The sequence below is a fragment of the Stomoxys calcitrans genome, chromosome 1 (assembly GCF_963082655.1).
Source record: "Stomoxys calcitrans chromosome 1, idStoCalc2.1, whole genome shotgun sequence".
NCBI classification, from domain to species: domain Eukaryota; kingdom Metazoa; phylum Arthropoda; class Insecta; order Diptera; family Muscidae; genus Stomoxys; species Stomoxys calcitrans.
The window spans coordinates 142,631,305-142,650,831 of NC_081552.1; the positions used below are offsets into that span (position 1 = coordinate 142,631,305).

Below are 19,527 nucleotides of genomic sequence, written 5' to 3' on the forward strand. Positions count from 1 at the left end.
CACTGCACGGTGGCTGGACATTGAAAAGCTGCAAACACAACAAATGGCAACGGCATACTCCACTCGACTGACCCAACTACTTGATGAAAGCACTCCTTGTTCCGATGATATAATGGCGAACTTGGGTACCGGAAGCCTCCTCCAAGAAACTCAAGGTACGACCAAGAGTGTCGAGATGCTACTGAAGCCAAGAATGCGGCATATAGAGCAACCCTGCAATCAGTAGCAGCGCGCCAGATGAAGAAGAGGTATCGGGAGAAAAGGTGAGAGGAGAAACGTCTATTCCGCAGGAAGAAAAAGGAAATGGAAAGACGTGAGTGTGAGCGAATTTAGATGTACAGGAGTCAGAATGAAGTCCGGAAATTCTACCAAAGAATTAAACATCAAACCGATGGCTTTGGTGCAGGCACATCCTCCTGCAGAGACAAAGAAGGAAATCCGGACACTGACACAGATAACATGCTGAGGATATGGAAAGAACATTTTACCCAACTGCTAGTGTCCGATGTTGGCGGCGAAGAGGATACCGCAGAACCAATCCCTGATGATGGTATAGAATGTTTACCTCCTGGTCAGAATGAGTTCCAAGTAGCAGTAACCCGACTAAAGAACAACAAGGCAGCAGGAGCCGACGGGTTACCCGCTGAACTATTTAAGACCGGAGGCGACACGCTGATAAGGCGTATGCATCAGCTTATCTGCGCATTCTGGCTAGAAGAACGCATACCCGATGATTGGAACCTCAGCATACTATGTCCCGTACACAAGAAAGGAGACAAGACGGAATGTGCCAACTACAGAGGAATAAGTCTCCTCCCCATCGCATACAAGATACTCTCGAGCGTACTGTGTGAAAGATTAAAACCTAAAGTCAATGAGATAATTGGGCCCTATCAATGCGGCTTTAGACCAGGTAAATCCACCCTAGACCAGATATTCACACTGCGCCAAATCCTGGAAACGACCCGAGAAGGACAAATCAACACCTACCTCCTCTTTGTTGACTACAAAGCCGCCTTCGATACTCCTTTTCGTTCAAAGGTATTTCAAGCCATGTCTGAGTTTAGTATCCCTACAAAATTAATAAGACTCTGCAGGATGACACTTGCTGATACGCGTTCCTCAGTAAGAATAGGAAAGAATCTCTCCGAATCATTTAATACCAAACGAGGTTTCAGACAAAGAGACAGCCTATCGTGTGATCTCTTTAATATCCTGCTGGAGAAGATTATACGAGATGCAGAAGTGTATAGATATGGCACACTAATCAAAAGAGAGCACATGCTACTCGCCTATGCCGACGATATCGATATCATAGGTCGGTCACCGGAAGTAGTAACTGCAGCCTTTGAAAGAATCGAAAGAGAGTCAGTGAAAATGGGTCTGGCAGTAAATGGAGATAAGACGAAATGGATGGTTTCCACTCCCAAAAAGCCTTGCACAACCGAGCAGACAAAGAACATGGAGAAAGTTGGGAACCACAACTTTGTGATAGTCAGTAACTTTATCTACTTCGGCACCGCCGTAACCGAAACGAATGACACCAGTTTTGAGATAAAGCGAAGAATAATACTGGCAAACAGATGCTACTTTGGGCTAAGTAAGCAGTTTAGAAACAAGGCTACCTCTCGACAGACGAAGATTACACTATACAAGACACTGATACTACCCGTGTTGTTATATGATTCTGAAGCATGGGTACTTGTGAAAGCTGATGAGGCAGTGCTTGGAGTATTTGAGAGAAAGATTCTTCGTAAAATATTTAGACCAGTTTGCGTTAATGGAGAATATAAGCGACGTATGAACCACGAGCTGTATGACGACGATAGCAAAGTTACACGCATCAAAATTCAACGGCTGCGTTGGCTAGGTCATATTGTCAGAATGGATGAAGAAGCTCCAGCAAAGAAGTCTATCGAAGGCAAACACGGTGGTACACGCAAACCGGGAAGACCAAAAACCCGATGGAAAGATCAAGTTGTGGGAGACACCTCGAAACTTGGTATCAGAGATTTTAGAATGAGCGCAGATGATCGAGGCGCTTGGAACGCTATTCTACTTTCAGCTAGTGGAACAAATATTCTGCCATAGCCAATTAAAGTAAGTAAGTACATCTAAATCTGAACTGATTTTAACCAAACTTCTTATGTATTATGGTAGGCATCGAGGAAAGAGTTGTGCACAATTTTGGCACTATTGGTCGATAATGCGCTTGCAGTGACCCTAGAAGTGAAAATCGGACGAAATACATATACTGCAGCCAGGGACGTAGCCAGGGGGGGCTCGATACCCAAAAATAATTTTTTCTAAAGAAAAAAATTAAATTGAATTTATTCTAAACAAAAGTTTCATTAACATTTTTATAATGACAAAATATTATATTTAATATGTTCTACAAAGACAACATTTATTCGAGGCCAGGGCCGCCTTAAAATTATTTTTCTTAAGGACAAAATTTCAATTAAATTTTTTCTAAAAAGATTTTAATGATTTTTTAGAAACAAAATTTCAGCGAAACACTTTCTTAAGATAAAACTTCAGCACGGGCCAAACCCCTCTCGAAATTATTTTTTAAAGACAAAGTTTTTTTCAAAAAACAAAAATGTTATTAAATTTCTTTGAAAATGTTATTAAATTCAGGGAAAATTTCTCTAAAGACAACTTCACCTCGAGTTTATTTTTTAAAATAAAAATTTAGATTTTGCATAAACATTTTTATAGTCTTTTTATTAAACAAACAACATTTTCCTAACATTTTTTCTAAAGACAAATTTCAATAAATATTTTTTAAGACAAAATTGTAACCTACTACGCCTGACCCTCGATTCCGTTGTTTGATTTTGGTGACATTTTATCTCTATATATAAAAGAGGCGCGTGATTGACTGATTAACACCCAGTCCAAACGGAGCTAAAGCAAGAGTCATGAAATTTGGCACGAATGTGGGTCTTGGGTCGCAGGCGCGGTTTTGTGATATTCGTAATAAAAAGTACATACTTTTTAGTACCTAAACGGTGACTTTTTATCCTGCGCGAACAGTCGGGCTAGAATTATGATTTTGAGCTCAAATTAAAGGGCGTTTCAAATAAATAAGATTTGGTGACAAAAATTTCCCAGAATAGTACCGGAAGTGGGAAAATGGTATGTTTAGTACCGCAATTGATAATTTTTGGTACCTTGTTTATTAATTGAGCTAGAGCTTTGAATTTTAGTATTTAGGTACACTATGACAATCTAAATTAAGATGCCAAAAGAGTTTTTGGACATTTAGAAACAAAAAAGTACCAAAAATGGTACGGAATAGGTGAACTTTGCATAGGACGAACGGGTAGAGCTAGAATTTCGATATTGGGCTTAAATGATTATTGTTGCGAGCTCTGAAATTTAACATGTAGATTCTACTCAGAAATACATGTTGGCTGACTAAGTAATTTTTGACAAATCATACATTTTGGTACAAAAACGTACGAAATAGCTTATTTACTTTTACAGTGAACGGAGAAGAGTAAAATTAAAAAATTTGCCAAAAATGATCGATGTCTTGACAAATATATGATAAGTTTTACCAAATATGAAAAGTACAAGGAGTGGAATAAAAAGTACTTAAGTGGTGTAATTGGTACTATTTAGTACTTTCTTTATAGATTGAGCTACGGATCTGAAAATTGGCATACAGACACATGTTGGCAGTATGTACCGGACGACTAGAAGATTTTGTTGATATTCGCACATTTTGGTACTAAAACGTACAAAGTAGTACTTTATTTACAGACTGAGCTACATCTGTGACACTAGAGATACAGGTACATCTTGGCAGTATGTAACGGATGACTAGAAGATTGTTTTGAAATTTGTACATTTAGGTACTAAAACGTACAAAATGGTACTTTATTTACGGATTTACTTATTTTTTTTAATTCGTACATTAAGGCACTAAAACTTCCAAAAATTTCCTTCTTTACGGATAAGGCTAAAGCTATTAAAATTGCGCTACAGTTACATCGGGGGCAAAGAAGCAACCGGGCACATGCTAGTATACTCATATTTTAGAGTTTGTTTTCAAATATTTTTAATTTTAAAATTTTTTTGAAAAAAAAAATCGTTTTATTAACTAGGCTCCTACAACAAAAACATTATTTTCCTAATATTTTATGACCATTTAGCGAAGAAAGCTGGATTTCATGATTTTGGCATAAAATAGAACCTGCTGTGAAAAGAAGTAGTTTTATAGAGACCATCAAATGCAACAAGACATTAAAACGGATTCCAGAAATCTAGAATTTTGAGAAATTTTTTCGTTTGATTTTTGGGACATAAAAAAGCCAATTTTTCCCCAAGATATGACGGGAAAAATTGTTGTAACTGGATTTAGTCGTCTACATTACGCCAATCCAAATTTCATCCTAACTCGAGCTGGAATTTTTCTAAGGCAGTTCTATTTTCGGGCGAGAGCCGTTGCCGTTGTCTACCGTTCGAAGCCATAAATACAACTTCCAAAAGATATTCGCACTGTGTTGGCAATCAGTGTAACATTTACTGGTACACCTTGCCGATGAAGGATTCCAGGAATTCTTAGTCCACGAACCATTTCTCCACGCACCCATGGTTCCTGGAAAAGAACCAAGTAAAATCCTCTTGCCATCAGAGGGATCTTTAGTGCCGTCGAAGTGGCCTTACATTGGTGGAGATTTATCTGCAGAAATCGGACTATAGTCAGGATTCAGAATTTCCACCATTGTTGCGTTTGCCTCGTCGTTTTTGTTAAATCTTGTCATGATGAGTTTCCTCATTAAGGGGCAGTTGAGAAAGCAGAGAAACCACTCTTCCTCGGTACACTGGACACTTGCTGTGAAGACGATTCCTCCGTAAATGCTTCATTAGCTGCTGCTGTCTAATACCTATTGTGTTCCGTCCTTCCCCGCCGGCGCACACCTTGAGCCCAATCCCACCAGATGACCCAACCAGCAGGGCTAGTAGGGTCCCGTTTAGACGCCTTCGGCTCCTGTTTTGAACGTGACAGGGGGATTGCCATTCTCCTGGAATTCGCCAGAGATGTGGTCCATAGTTACTTAGACATGTTGTTGTTGTTGTAGCCACATGTTTGTATGTGAAGGTGGCGATCCTCGTCTGGCTCTTATAGGTGACCAAGCTCGTTCTGGTCCAAAGAACCGATCGCCGCGGGATCACGATGGCCATTGGTTATTTAAAGGCACCAATAACTCGCCTTGTCATATCGAGCATCATAGGCACTCAGCGATTGTCCACGACTGCAATTGCACCTACTCCGTAAGGAACATTCCACTATCCGCAACCTGTGGACGCGCCCGGTAGCTAAGCCTTTCGTGACAAAAATGAACACCACACAGATCGGAGCTCAAAGGTCCAGCCTGTGTGGTGCTCATAGTTATCCCGTGCAGACAAGTGCTCAGCTACAACTGTTGAGTCGTCTCCTGATTCCCCAACACCACCGCTTCTATACACCATCAGCTTCAACTTGTTGAATCCGTAGGATACAACTCTTTCAGAATTGTTGAGGTCAGCGAGACACCCCCAGTCGGGATTGAGATTACAGTCCCTTAGTATGGATTCAGAATCTGGGGAATCCTTGATATCCAAGCGTGTGCCGTTGGTTGTGAAGGAATATCTTCCTTCATGACAAAATCCAGTGCCGCTCCAGATCTCCCCAATCTTCTCTAGGGCGCAACGAGCGTCGATCCCCGAAAGCAATTCATTTGTATCGGCAATAACAGCCTGCATCGTCACAGATTGGAGGAGGCCCAGACAATTTCGCAAGGACATCGGAGTATACAGATGACAGCCCTTTGATTACCCCACTCCAATTTTTATTAGGAATGCAGCCCTGTTTTTCTCCCTTGTCGACAACTACCATCACCAAGCTGTCGATGGCGACATTAGCAAAGGTCCTTGGACCCACATTACTATTGCTTGCCTTAATTCTTTTGGGCATGGGATGCTCTCCAGCCTTTTTGGGCGTACTGCGGCGCCGTTTCCGAATCTAGGAGTGCACCGCAGATAGGTCTTTGGAGTCCATTCTAAGCCTACTCCTGGGCTTTAGATCTGCCGCTCTACTAGAAACAGACGCAGATCATCAACCGCCTACTGGATAACGCTTTCGTAGCTATCCTTGAGTGCGTTAAAATGTTTCCCGAATCCTTGGTATCCTATTACGAGAATATTCTAGCGGAACGAAATAACAAAAACGTCCGCTCCACTCCACGGTTCAAACAAGAATCCAACTGCGCTCATATAAAATTAAGCTATTTTTGTTTATGACAAACAAACAAATATTGTTTCTTTAACCTTTTACCAAGGAAAATTTTATTTTGATATAAAATTTAATGCATACTGTAGTATGATTCAAAAATTAAATAATCAATGTGCACGTAATTAAAATAGCAACACGAGTAAAAAGAAATGCATACGATCGAATCGCACTATATTTGAAACAGAGACGGGGTTTTTTCTTGGGAATATGACCCTGCCACGTCACAAAAACTTCACAGCTATATAAAAACAATGCCAGCTGCAATTTAAATGCAGGGATACATATTAAAGCAATTTTTCAATATCCTTAGCGATGTCCATGGGGTCAGTTGTTGGAGCATAACGGTTTACCGGTATACCCTCCTTGTTAACTAAAAATTTGGTGAAGTTCCATTTGATAGCGCTACCCAAAGTTCCTGTCTGCTTAGCCTTTAAGTATTGATAAAGGGGCGCCGCATTAGAGCCATTGACATCCACCTGGAAAACAAATAAAAGGTAAATTGTGCCGGATTGTTATTGTAGCCTTGAAATTGGTCTACCTTTTTGAAAACATCTCCAATATCTGCTTTGGCATCCCTCAAATGACAAACCATAGCTTCACCATCACTTTCAGGCATTTGGGAACCAAATTGGTTGCAAGGAAAATTAAGAATTTTCAGACCTTTGTCGCCATATTTCTCACGTAAATCGGTAAGCTTCTTGTAATTGTTCTTGGTAAGGCCACATTGCGACGCTATATTAACGACTAGTACAACATTTCCCTTGTACTTTTCAAGAGACACGTCTTCCCCGTGGGTGTCCTTAACGGTAAAATCGTATATGCTGTTGGCATTTTTAGCTTCCTCGGACATGATTTCGGGCTAGAATTACAAAAAACCAAAACATTTAACAAAATGTATATATGTACATATTTGTACAAAAAAATCTGTGATTGAACAGATAATACGTTAGTGAATGTCTAATATACAAATAAAATCAGCCACTTAAGCAGCCCAAGAAATATTCAAATGTTAGTTCATTTATCTAAGCCATTGTGTTAGTAAATTTGTACATTGGTGCCTAAAGCTACGTTTACATTGGCCAATAAAACGAATTCAAATCTAATTTCGCCATTTACATTTGCCGTGCAAAAAAAAACCCTCATACAGACAACGCTAAATTTGTGATAAAAGTAGCAAAAAAAAAAACAAACTGCACCCAGAGAAATTTGTTGGTAGAAACAGCAGCAAGTGTTTGCTGTAACAATGGAAATGTGCTGAAAATGTAACGTCAGTAATATTTTGTAAAACAGCAAACATATTCTGCTGTTTTCAGATGGTAAAAAGTCGAAAATAGTCTAAAAATGTCATTAATACGTCACGACTTTGTTTATTGCATGTTATCCCTTGGATTTAGGCGCATAAGCATAAATATTTTAGAATTTTTCTATATTTTGATAAAATTCTAACGATTTTTAAATACAGCGGTCAAACTAATTACTTTAATCATAGACCATCAACTCTATCAACATCTTGTAAATCGTAATATTTCGTTCGTTTTTATTACAGTCGTGTTTCCGTACTAAGATTTTTTCAGAATCACTCGGCAATCAGCGGCGAAAACAACAACAAAACACACGCTATTACGCATGTGCCACGGAAATAATGTGCAAACTCGTGCATGTATCCATCCAAAACAAGGAAAAAAGCATAAAGTTCGCCGTATGTATATACACGCATTTTATTTTTACGAGAAATAAAATACTTTTATTACGAAGGTTTTCTTCTATTGTAACTATGTAACGTTTCGCCAACACATTAAACGTTAGCCATAAACGTAGTATTATCGAATGTAACTAACATTGTTTATTGTAAACCCTTTAGCAACTTCGCCTAAGGTAAAAGTACCTTTCTTTTATTGTAAAACCATAAACTCTTTTTGCCAAAAATGTTTCAATAGCCGCAAACGATTATTCGTTTACCGGACCATATTCACTTGTGTCTCTCCTACTAGAGAGAAAGAGAGAGAGGGAGAGATTGTAAATTTTTAAGGGTATGTGATGAATAAAAAGTGATGGGCGGATGGTAAACTCGGAAATTGACAATTTTTAAATTTTCGCAATGGGTATGTCCAATGACAAAAATCATTAGAGTAACACGGAAGGCTTTGAATATAATTGTGTGTCAAAACTTTTAAAATTGGTTCATTTGACAGTTCTACAAAAGCCAAATAAATTTATTTCAAATATATTTTAAGTTTTGTGAATGCGGCCTTAACTGTTTATTAATTATAATACTGTGTGTTTATAATAAAGAAAAATAGTATGACAGAGCTCGGTTGAGATGCTTCTCCGTTAACGACCAAAACAAGACTCTCTGCCGCAGTCATCCTCATGGGATTTAACAGCTGTCCAGAGTTGGCTGGCGTCATGTGTAATTCATAAGAGTAGACATCAACCAAAAAGAACAGATGACAACTCGACGATGACTATCTTCCTGAACTAATCTCTGATGACTAACCTCTGGAAACAGGGCTTCATCTTGTCCTGGCACACCAGGGCTTCATCCTGTATTCATCTTCATAACAAGGGATACACAAGCGCCTCGGCGCTAAAACATGCAGAGACACGATCGCCGTCCACATTCTCGTCATTGCTATAGTCGACTATTAAAAGTGCACTCATAGAAAAAAGTTTGCTGAAAATAGGAAACACTGTCTGCTGAATAATAGTAGTAGTTAATTTTGCTTCTATGGTAGCAGTAGTCTTTTGTCTGTTGTTTGCTGAAAATGACTGCTGCTTAATTATGAAGGGAATGTTAGAAGAAGAAAAATAGAACACATATGTAAATGTATGTCTCAGTGGATGTTCATAAGCACCACTGAATGCATACATTCCATAACCTTTTTTCTTTAAATGTAGATACAAAAGGCCATGTCAGGCATGTGCATATTAGTAGAGCAATAACAAATAACAATGTGGCGAGCTAGCTCAGCCACATTTCGAAATGTATACCAATGGATGGATCAGGAAGTTTCTTTACAGTAATATTCCACAAATTAAAATCATCTCTTCCAACAAAATTTCTAAATAAAAAATGCCTAAAGTAATTAAAACAAGTAACAGGCAGCCATAAAACGTAGCATACAACTTTTTTTTCAGCAGACTTGTGTACTCAAAACAGCAGATTTTGTTAATTGAAATAGCAGTAAGAAATGTTTGCAAATACAGCAGCCCTATGTTTGCTGAAACAGTAGTTATGTCTGCTTTCCCATTTGCAGCAGACAAAAACTTCTGTTTTAGCAAATATTTTTGCCGTTTTGAATAACAAATTTTGTTAAACAGAAGTGATGGTTCACAGAAGTTTGGTATGTAGAATAAAACTATGCCCTTCAACCAAATTTATTTTGTATCAATTTTTAGCAGAATCCATGGTGAAGGGTTTCCAAGATTCGGCCCGAACTTAGCGCACTTTTACTTGTTTTTTACTTCATATGTCCCTTAACACATGCAAAACATTTTGTGCACTAAATATAATTTGTAGCCTCCACTGCAAATTTACCAAAAAAAATGCCGATTTTTAAATCATCTTTACCAGAAATGAGTATTTTGGGGATTTTGGTAAAAAAAAGCGAGCAAAAAATTTTTTTTTTGGGATTTTAAAGACAAAATTCAAAAAGTACTTTTACGATATCTCTTTCGTTTTTTCTTTGTATTTTTTCAGTCTGTATCAGAAATTTGTAGTTTTCCCTTAAAGTTATCTCTCTATCCGTTCTCAAATGGCATCTTTTTTTACTAGTTTTTTTGTTCGATTCTATCCCACTGTGGGTCGTGCCACTGTGCGGCACCGCCTTAAATACTGTATGTCTGTGATGCTCAATATGTCAAGGTGAGTTATTGCGATCTTTAAATAACCGATGACCATCATTTTCCGCGGCGATCGTTCCTATGGAGCGGTACGAGCTTATTCACCTATAGAAGCTTGACGAGGATCGCTATCTACACAAGAAAATGTGACTACAACAACAAAAACAATGAATTTCTTATGGCAACGAAAATTTCGTAAGAGCTGCGTAACGGCTCACCAAAAATCGCTTTTCGATCAAGGTTAACCTAGATAAGGGAATAACTAAAGCAGTTACTATTAAACTATCGTCCTGCATTTCATCACTGGGAAAGGTACGTATGTATTTAAGAAATTTAATAAAAGAAGACTTTTTTGATAACGAATCTGGGAAGTACGTACAATTTTTGTTCATTTTGAACAAATACATACAAAGATTACACTATAAGAAATTTACACTATGTCGTTTTTCACCGTTGAAAACCCATGTTTTCCGCGATTACTTTTATCAAAAACTACGCAAATAACAATGATAAAATTGAGATGTTGCCATAAGTAATTGGGGAATATCCTACTGAATGAAATCAGAAAGTTTTTTTGCTTTAAAATCAGTTATCTAAAAAAAGTAATCGGCGGAAAATATTGCGAAAATCGAATATAGTACCAGCCTTTACATTGATTTTTTTTTTAATCTGGATTTAACGAAATTCAAAAATAAATCCTGTTCGTTCACACTGCAATTTTACATGCGTATACATGAAAGTGGATATCACACACATCCATAAACAATTCTTGAAATAGTTGCATATATTTTTTTATATTCGCTATTCACATTCAAAGCTTTCATTCATCAAGAGAGGTGTGTCTTTATGAATTTTCTGTTTAAAATCTTCTTGGGTGTAATGGAGGACTGCAATGGGCGGATGAAAATAATAAATCGGTTGAAGACCAGGCAGGACTCAGAAAAACTATTTTAAAATAATAATAAATATACAATTACATCCATTTCCATTAAAATGGAAGAAAATTTATGCGTTTTCCTTGAATTGGGAATTCCCAGTGACGGAAAGAAGCAAAATGGATGCGTAGGAATATGCCTGCAAACGCAATCAAGAGTACATCCACACAAATGTAAACACAATTTCTAAATAACATTGATTATTTACATGATGTCTTGCTCGCAATACGCCTGCTGAAGGGACTAAAAAATATATCCATTTACGAGGCCTACAACAGCACCAGTTTTAGAAGGCGTGCTGTAAAAGCAGATTTTAGTATATTTGTATGGCCTAAGAAGCAAAAATATGAAAAAAAACGTTTTGTTGATGGACAGGTTTATTTGACACTTATTCACGTATTAATTATTGTTTACACTCTTTTGTTTACACCGCCAGCGACATTTGAAATTAGAATCTTTCAAATGCAAAGCGGCTGCTCTACCAACTCAGCCACCACATATTTAATATGAGAAAAGGTTGACTGAAACTCAACGATAAACTTGCAGTAAACAACATGTCCCTTCACTGCTGGTTGCAGGCAGCCGTGGGTGCATGTAGCCGTAGGTGCATGCAAAACGACAATGCTTTAAGAGCAAAGTTATACGAGTATTGAATTTTGGCGGTGCAATTGGAAACATTGAATAATTTTCTAATTTTTTGTTCCGTATGGACTCGAAAGCGGCTGAACCGATTTTCCTTAAAATTTTTACAGATTGTGTAGGATGGTCTGGCGTGACTAATAGGCTATATAAATCTTTGTTATCGGCAGGGTAAGATAGAGGGTGCGACTCTCGTTTTTACCCCAAAATTACTACACACACTGTAAAGTGGACCGGGACAATTTGGGACTTAAATGAAAGGATTTGAGATTACAAAACGTAACTTATATGAACATTTTGACCATATTTTAGGAAATAAAAACTCAGGGGGTTTTATCTCTTTCTACGTTTATGGGCTCTACCAAGATAAAGTCCTATACAGACCAACTGTGATCTTAACATGTCTATCGACATAATTCTGATCTGTGCAAAGTTTTTACTCGACAGCTTCTGTGTTAACGACTGTCGTCTTAGAATTTTACCTCCAAGAATATATATATATTTTTACTATAAAAAAATTGTGGGGTCTGAGATAAAATATTTCGATATATTGCAAACGCAATGGCAGTTAATTGAAATCCAAATTATGTTAAAAAACAAAGTCCTATTTCAATGATATAAACTCAGCCTTATGGAAAACAAACTTCCAATTTCACGTATTTTGCCTTCGTAAGACGAATTCGACTATATTAACAATTCTAGGTGTCGTCCTAAATATGAATAATTAAAATTCTTTTTATGAAATTGTGGCGATTTATCACAATTTTATACAATACTAGCTGAACCGGGAGCGCTCCGCTGCACCTTCTTTTACTCTATATGGAACAAAGTTATCCTTTGAATATTTATTTCCGACAATTAAAGGCCACCGTAGCGAAGAGGTTAGCATGTCCGCCTATGACGCTGAACGCCTTGGGTTCGAATCCTGGCGAGAACATCAGAAAAAATTTTCAGCGGTGGTTTTCCCCTCCTAATGCTGGCATTGTTCTCTTCTCTCAAATACCATTTATTTAAACCCCATATTGCCATTGATTTAAGGGGAGTTTATGGGATGAGGCGTACCCAAATATTTGGCCCCAAAATTTGTACTATTTGGGGGTTTTTTGGGAAAGGGCCCCCAATACATGGTCCCTCATTGGGATATCAGATTCGTATTCTACTCCCAAATACCTTTCATTTGAGCCCCATATTTCCATAGTCAACAATCATGAGCGGTTTCGGGGGTGTTTTGGGGGATGGGGCGGCCGTTCAATAACTTAGCCCTGAAAATACATATCAGATACTCTAAAATACTTCTTATTACAGCCCCATATTGGAATGGTCAGCAAATACGTCCTATATAGGTAGTGTTATGGGGGTGGGGTGGCCTCATACACACTTTTTCCAGAATATTGATATCAGATTCGTGCTTTAATCCCAAAGACCTTTCATTTAAGCCCCATATTGCTATTGTAGTAAATTTGTCCTCTTTGGGGCTGTGTTTGGAAGGGACGGTCCCGCCATAAACTTGGTCCCACATTTGGATATCAGATTCGTATTCTACACTTAAATACCTTTTATTTGAGCCACATATTGCCATGATCAGTAAATAATGCCTGTTTGGCGGTGTTTTGTGTAAGGGGTGCACCCCCAGAAACTTGGTCTCACATTTGGATACCAAATTCGTATTTTACTCGCAAATACCTCTTATTTGAGTCCCATATTGCCAAGGTCGGTAAATATATCCGATGTAGGACTGTTTTGGTTGTTGTTGTTGTAGCAGTTTATTGTGTACTATCTTTCGTCTGCTTGATTCTGTTGAGTGTCAAGACCCAGGAACTCCGCGACTAAGATGGGGTGCGTCCACAGGGATCTGGGTCTGAGTCGAGTGGGTCTGGCCGGGCAGTTAAACAGGTGACGTGTATGGTGCGGTCCTTGGTTACAGTCGGGACATACATCTTGCACGTCGGCATCAATCCTAGCTCTGTGGGAATTGAGGCGGCTGCATCTGCCGGAACGTAATTGAGCCAGAATCACTCTGGTTTGCCGGGGGAGGTCGATTTCTTCGGGTGCAATGGGTGGTGGTCGTTCTCCAAGGACTACATTCACCCGGTAGCCAGTTAACGCGTCTGCTACCGTGTCTGCATGAATGTTGTTCAGACCCGCTTGATATGCCGCTTGATCTAGAGGTTCTCTCTTGTAGCGCTGGACCTCACGCTCTAGATCATGTAGATCTACTTTAAGGCTTCTGGGCGGTGGGTATCTATCCACAAGATGATGATTTGGATGATTTCTGCGATAACAGCCCAAAAGGTATTGCTTAGACAGCATGTAGTTATGTCTTCGCACTGGTAGAATCTTTGTCTCCTGGTGGAGTTGGTCCACATGAGAACTAAGGAGGCAGCCCGTCGCAGTTCGGAGGGCGGCATTCTGACAGATCTGAATATTATTCCACTGCGTGTCACAAAGCTGACGTGACCACACTGGCGCTGCATAACTTACCACAGACCGGCCAATTGCTTTGTACGTGGTCAACAAGGTTTCTTTGTCTGCACCCCAAGTGCTGCCAGCGAGTGACTTGAGGACCTTGTTTCTACTTTTGACTTTATTGCAGATTGCTGTGGCATGTGGGGAGAAAGTGTAGGAGCTGTCAAATGTGACGCCAAGTATTTTGGGACACTTGATAGTCGGAATCAATTCTCCATCTACCATCACAGTCAGCTCAGAATTCACCTCACGCGTATTTGTAGTGAACAGTGTGGCTGAAGATTTGGTGGCGGATATCTTCAGATTTCTTGCAGCGAAATATGAGGCAAGCTCGTTGAGGTAGACGTTCAACCTATCGCAGATGTCATCAATGGGTGGGGGGCCTGATTGGCATCAGGTCGTCATCGTACAGTCGTCCGCATATGATACGATCTCTATGCCGTCTGGAGGGGGTGGGATGGAGGATAGGTAGAGGTTAAACAGAGCCGGAGATATCACCCCGCCTTGGGGAACTCCCTGTTTCACTCTACGGTGTTTTGACTTCTTATCCCTAAATTCCACAAATGACTGGCGGCCACACAGATAATTCGCGACCCAACGTTTAAGGCCTGGCTGGAGGGACGTGTTGGCGATGTCCTCAAATAATTTGGCATGGCTGACCGTGTCGAATGCCTTCGATAGGTCCAATGCCACGAGGACCGTCCTATCACATGGCCTGGGTTGATTGAAGCCACGGCAAATGTGTGTGGTGATGGCATGCAAAGCTGTTGTTGTGCTGTGCAGTCTCCGAAATCCGTGTTGATGCTCGGCGAATGGAAATTCTCCTACGAGGCTCGGGAGGAGTAATGCCTCAAGCGTCTTGGCCACTGGTGAGAGAAGGGAGATCGGTCTGTACGACTCCCCCAAACTCGGGTCTTTACCAGGCTTCAGTAGCGGGATCACTCTGCCCATTTTCCAGACATCGGGAACTATAAGAGTGTTCAATGACAGGTTAAGGACAGTGGTAAGGTACTCAACTCCAGGTAAATCCAGATTCTTCAGCATCAATGTAGAGATTCCGTCGGGGCCCAACGCCTTGGAAGATTTGGCGCCACAGATGACATTCGTAACTTCGCCCACGGTAAATTGTGATGGCTGTTCATCGGCTCGGAGACCACGAATACGGCGAATGGCTCTCCTCCTTGCCCTGTCTCTCTCGGGATGCACGATAAATTGACGGTTGAACAACCTGGCGCATCTCTTCGGATCAGTCACGGTTAACTCGCCAAAAGTGACTGAGGTCCTGTCGTCCCGTCTACCGGGGTTCGAGAGAGACTTAACAGTGGCCCACAATTTGCCTGCACCGGTGCCTAAGTTACATTGCTCCAAGTGCTCCAGCCACAAATTCCGCTTATGTTCGTTGACTACCCTGTTTATTTCCAGATTCAGCTCGCTGATTCTGGGGTTAGCGGGGTCCATAGCACGAATCCCATCACGCTCGTCTGCGAGTACCACTGCTTGCGCCGGGAAATTGGGTCGCACTTGCGGTATTCGACCGGCTGGTATAAAGCGAGCGGCTGCTGCGTTGATGATGTCTCGGAATTTCCTCTCGGTCACAAGCACATCAGAGGGGGGTGGCAGTTCATTGAAGCGGCGATTGGTATACTCTCTGAAGCCAGTCCAATTGTCCTTCTTGTAGTTGATGAACGTTCGGCGCTCAGAGGTTATGAAGTCGGGTGGTCGGTCGATGGTGAGGATTATGGGGAGGTGGTCTGACCCCAAAGAGATGACGGCTTGCCAAGATACGTCACTCAGGAGATCAGGGGATGCGATTGAGATGTCTGGCGAGCTGCTGCACCTCCTCGTAATCCTAGTGGGGGCATCCTCATTCACCGTGCAAAACGTGGAGCTATCTATCTGCTCTGCCAAAGCTATGCCACGCTGGTCGTTGCCTAGGGGAGAATGCCATGACGAGTGATGTGCATTGAAATCCCCCAGAACCAGACGACTATGGCCAGATAGCAACCCACTTATGTCGGGGCTGTAGGCCTGGCCATTAATCGGGACACAGCTGCCAACCGGCGGTATATACACGTTGTATATCTCTATCTCGGCAGTACCAGACCTGACTGCTACCCCCATACATTCCATGTATGGGTCACTAGCGTCAAGCACAGGCGAGATAGGTCTATACTGCACGGAATGGTGTATAACGAAGGCCAATCCCCCACCTCCATTCCTTGAGCGATCCTTACGTAGCACATTGTAGCCGTGACAACTGTGCAAGCTGCAGGTGTTAGTCAGCTTTGTCTCCTGGATCGCTGCGACCGATATGCTCTTCCGACTCATAAAATCTACAATCTCATCAATCTTGCCTCGCAGTCCATTGCAGTTTAACTGCAGGAACGATACATTTCCCGACACTGGCCTGGCAATAGTAGGGCTAGGGTGCTGTCTTTGCATAAATTGCCGTACGGGAGAGGTCGGGGGGTCACATAGTCCGACGACGAGGACGCCGAAGGCGACGCTTGTGACCCGCTGCTGGCTATGTTCGCACAGCACCTAGCGACATAGCCAGTATGACTATACTCCCGTAGCGAAGTTAGGCCAGAGCAAGAACGGAAATGTACCCACTCCAAGCACCTGTTACACCTCACCGACACTGACCGATGATGAAGGCGGTTCTGGCAAACGGAACAGAACCAGGGTCCGGGGTTCTTTTCAATCCCGGCACGGACCAAAAGCATACGGAGAAGGCACTCCGGGATGTGCCTCTCCCATGACGAAAAAAGACGAACACGTACACTGAGGCGGCAGCCCTTGCCGATGAAGATTCCATCGGGTCAATCCGGTACGTACAACCGGCTGCCATGGGATTGACTGTTTTGGTGGTTGGAGACAATTGGATAGCAGATACGTTTTCTACTCTTAAATACCTTTCATTTGAGTCCCATATTGTCATGATTGGTCTATATATATATACATATATATTTGGCAGGTTTTGGGGGTGGGGCTGCCCCCCTAGATAATCCATCCGAAATTTGGATTCCAAATTTTTATTTTAAGGTAATTTTTAATCGCACCACCCATCACCGAGATCTGGCGTTTCTGAAAATTAGGGTAAGGGGGAGGGTTCGTCTTGACATTCTAAGTCGATTTAGCCATATCGGTCCGTCCGTCCGTCGAAAGCACGCCAACTTTTGAAGGGATAAAGGGATATAGGCGCATGAAATTTTGCACAAATACTTTCTATTAGTGTAGGTTACTTTTTTTTAAATGGCTCATATTGGTCTATGTTTTGATATAGCTGCCATAAGAACCGATTTTGGATTTTGACCTCTTGAGCCCCTAAACGCCGCAATTCTTATCCGATTTGTCTCAAATTTTGTATGAGATATTTTGTTATGACTTCCAACATCTGTGCTAGTTCAAACCTGTTTAAAATTTGATATAGCTCTCATATACACCGATCTCCTAATTTGACAGCCAGATTTGGCCTGGCCGAACTTTTCACGTTTGTACTTGTTGTCACTCGATTCGTTGGCCAAATCATTGAAAACAGCTATTTTCCCTTTATAAAATCAGTTGTTTTCAATGACTTGGCGAACAAATCGAGATCGACAAAACAAAAACGTGTGCTTATCGGCACGTCACTTGGGCTCGACTATAAATAGGATGCTTCTTATCTTTGAGCTAAATTTTCAATCAAACCCGCTACACTGAGCTTTCGCTTTCAATACGTAGAAAAATGTCACCTCTGTAACTTAACCTACTCTCCAATAGCTCTTATTCTGTGTACGTTCGTTGAGCCTTCCCCTCTAACAGTTTAGCACAAACCCGCACTCTATTAAAGAAATTTTTATCTATGGCAAACATAGCCACTTAAACTACCTGAAACACTCATTGTTAAGGCCCGTCTTAGGGTGGGAAATTTAAAAAATAATACAGCAAACAACCGCTACGAAATTCCTATACTTTATTTTTTTTTTATTTTACGGACCTATAGGTTGTCATAACAAAGATAAATGCTGCATGATCAATTTTTAGCACTCTACCCTCTCTCTGTTCGTGATGGCGTCTCCATTCAGTTGATTCATTTGCAAACAGAATAGATGGGGCTTATTTAAATGTTAGTGCTGCCATCGATAAGGAAAACGTTTAGACTTTAATACCCAAAATAACTTAAAAATTCTCCGTTCCATGTCGCTCCGGATCCTTGCGCAATCACATATTTGACATTTCTCCCATCTGTTAGAGTCTATAGATTTCCTTTGTCTATGATGCTACTCGCTTGGAGCGGCTTAGCGCCTATAGCATTGATCATCATGTGTTAGTAGTCTATAACTATATGACTACCTGTGGAATAGTCATTATTTAGTCTTTGTTTTTAAATCTCCATTCAGTTGATTCATTTGCAAACAGAATAGATGGGGCTTATTTAAATGTTAGCGCTGCCATCGATAAGGAAAACGTTTATAACTTAAAAATTCTCCGTTCCATGTTGCTCCGGATCCTTGCGCAATCACATATTTGACATTTCTCCCATCTGTTAGAGTCTATAGATTTCCTTTGTCTATGATGCTACTCGCTTGGAGCGGCTTAGCGCCTATAGCATTGATCATCATGTGTTAGTAGTCTATAACTATATGACTACCTGCGGAATAGTCATTGTTTAGTCTTTGTTTTTAAATCAAATCAAATTGTCATATTCAACGATTCTCAGTGGTAAAAAACTAATTTGCCGGTCCTTATATTAAGTGCGGTGGCGACAGTTCTTAGTAACTAAGCCATGTAAAATTTTTGAACATGAAAGTGTTGCCCAGCAGCATGTTGTTTGGACTTGTCGAGGAAAATAAGGCTCCTTGTCGATGAGCTAAAAATGGCGGCCACCATGATGTTAAGGTTTGCAACTGCTCCTATCACACTGAACGTCATAACTTTGAAGGTATGGCGGCAGTGTCCTGTTAGGTCATTATAATTGATCAACTGTATTGGGGTGAGGTGTTCCGCTAGCACAATAAAAATATATATCACCTGATCCCCTATTGTTTTAAAGGATTAAATAAACTATTGGAGGCAACTTTAGGAGGTAAAGCACCACCTAGATTCTTGGACACAAAGTTTAATGTCATATTCGTAATACCTAATAAAATTACCTAATACCTTTAATTTGAGGCTCATCAAGCTAGCATCGAATTATATTCCCATTTGAGAGTGGGCGAGCCCCATTTACTTGGACCTAATTTTTTTGTCATATTCGTAGTCTAGTCCCGAATACTTTTCATTTGAGTAACATATTCATATTTACGTCCAATATGTTTGTTTGGGGGAGTTTTTGCGGTTGGGCGACCCTTGCATACTTGATCCCAATTTTTAATA

The 19,527-nt window shown here is 40.6% G+C and overlaps 1 protein-coding gene across 6 annotated transcripts in view; it reads right to left on the minus strand.

Annotated features, from left to right (window-relative positions):
• Window positions 1-6,308: 6,308 nt before the first annotated feature.
• Window positions 6,309-19,527, minus strand: part of LOC106089368 (uncharacterized) — a 49,909-nt gene continuing 36,690 nt past the window's right edge. For all 6 annotated transcript variants that reach the window (XM_013255202.2, XM_013255203.2, XM_013255204.2 and 3 more), the window contains 2 exons: window positions 6,825-7,145; window positions 6,309-6,762 (listed from right to left, as the gene is read on the minus strand). In XM_013255202.2, the coding sequence (XP_013110656.1) occupies window positions 6,571-6,762; window positions 6,825-7,145 (513 nt within the window). In that variant the 3' untranslated portion in view covers window positions 6,309-6,570. The remainder of the gene's footprint in view (window positions 6,763-6,824; window positions 7,146-19,527) is intronic.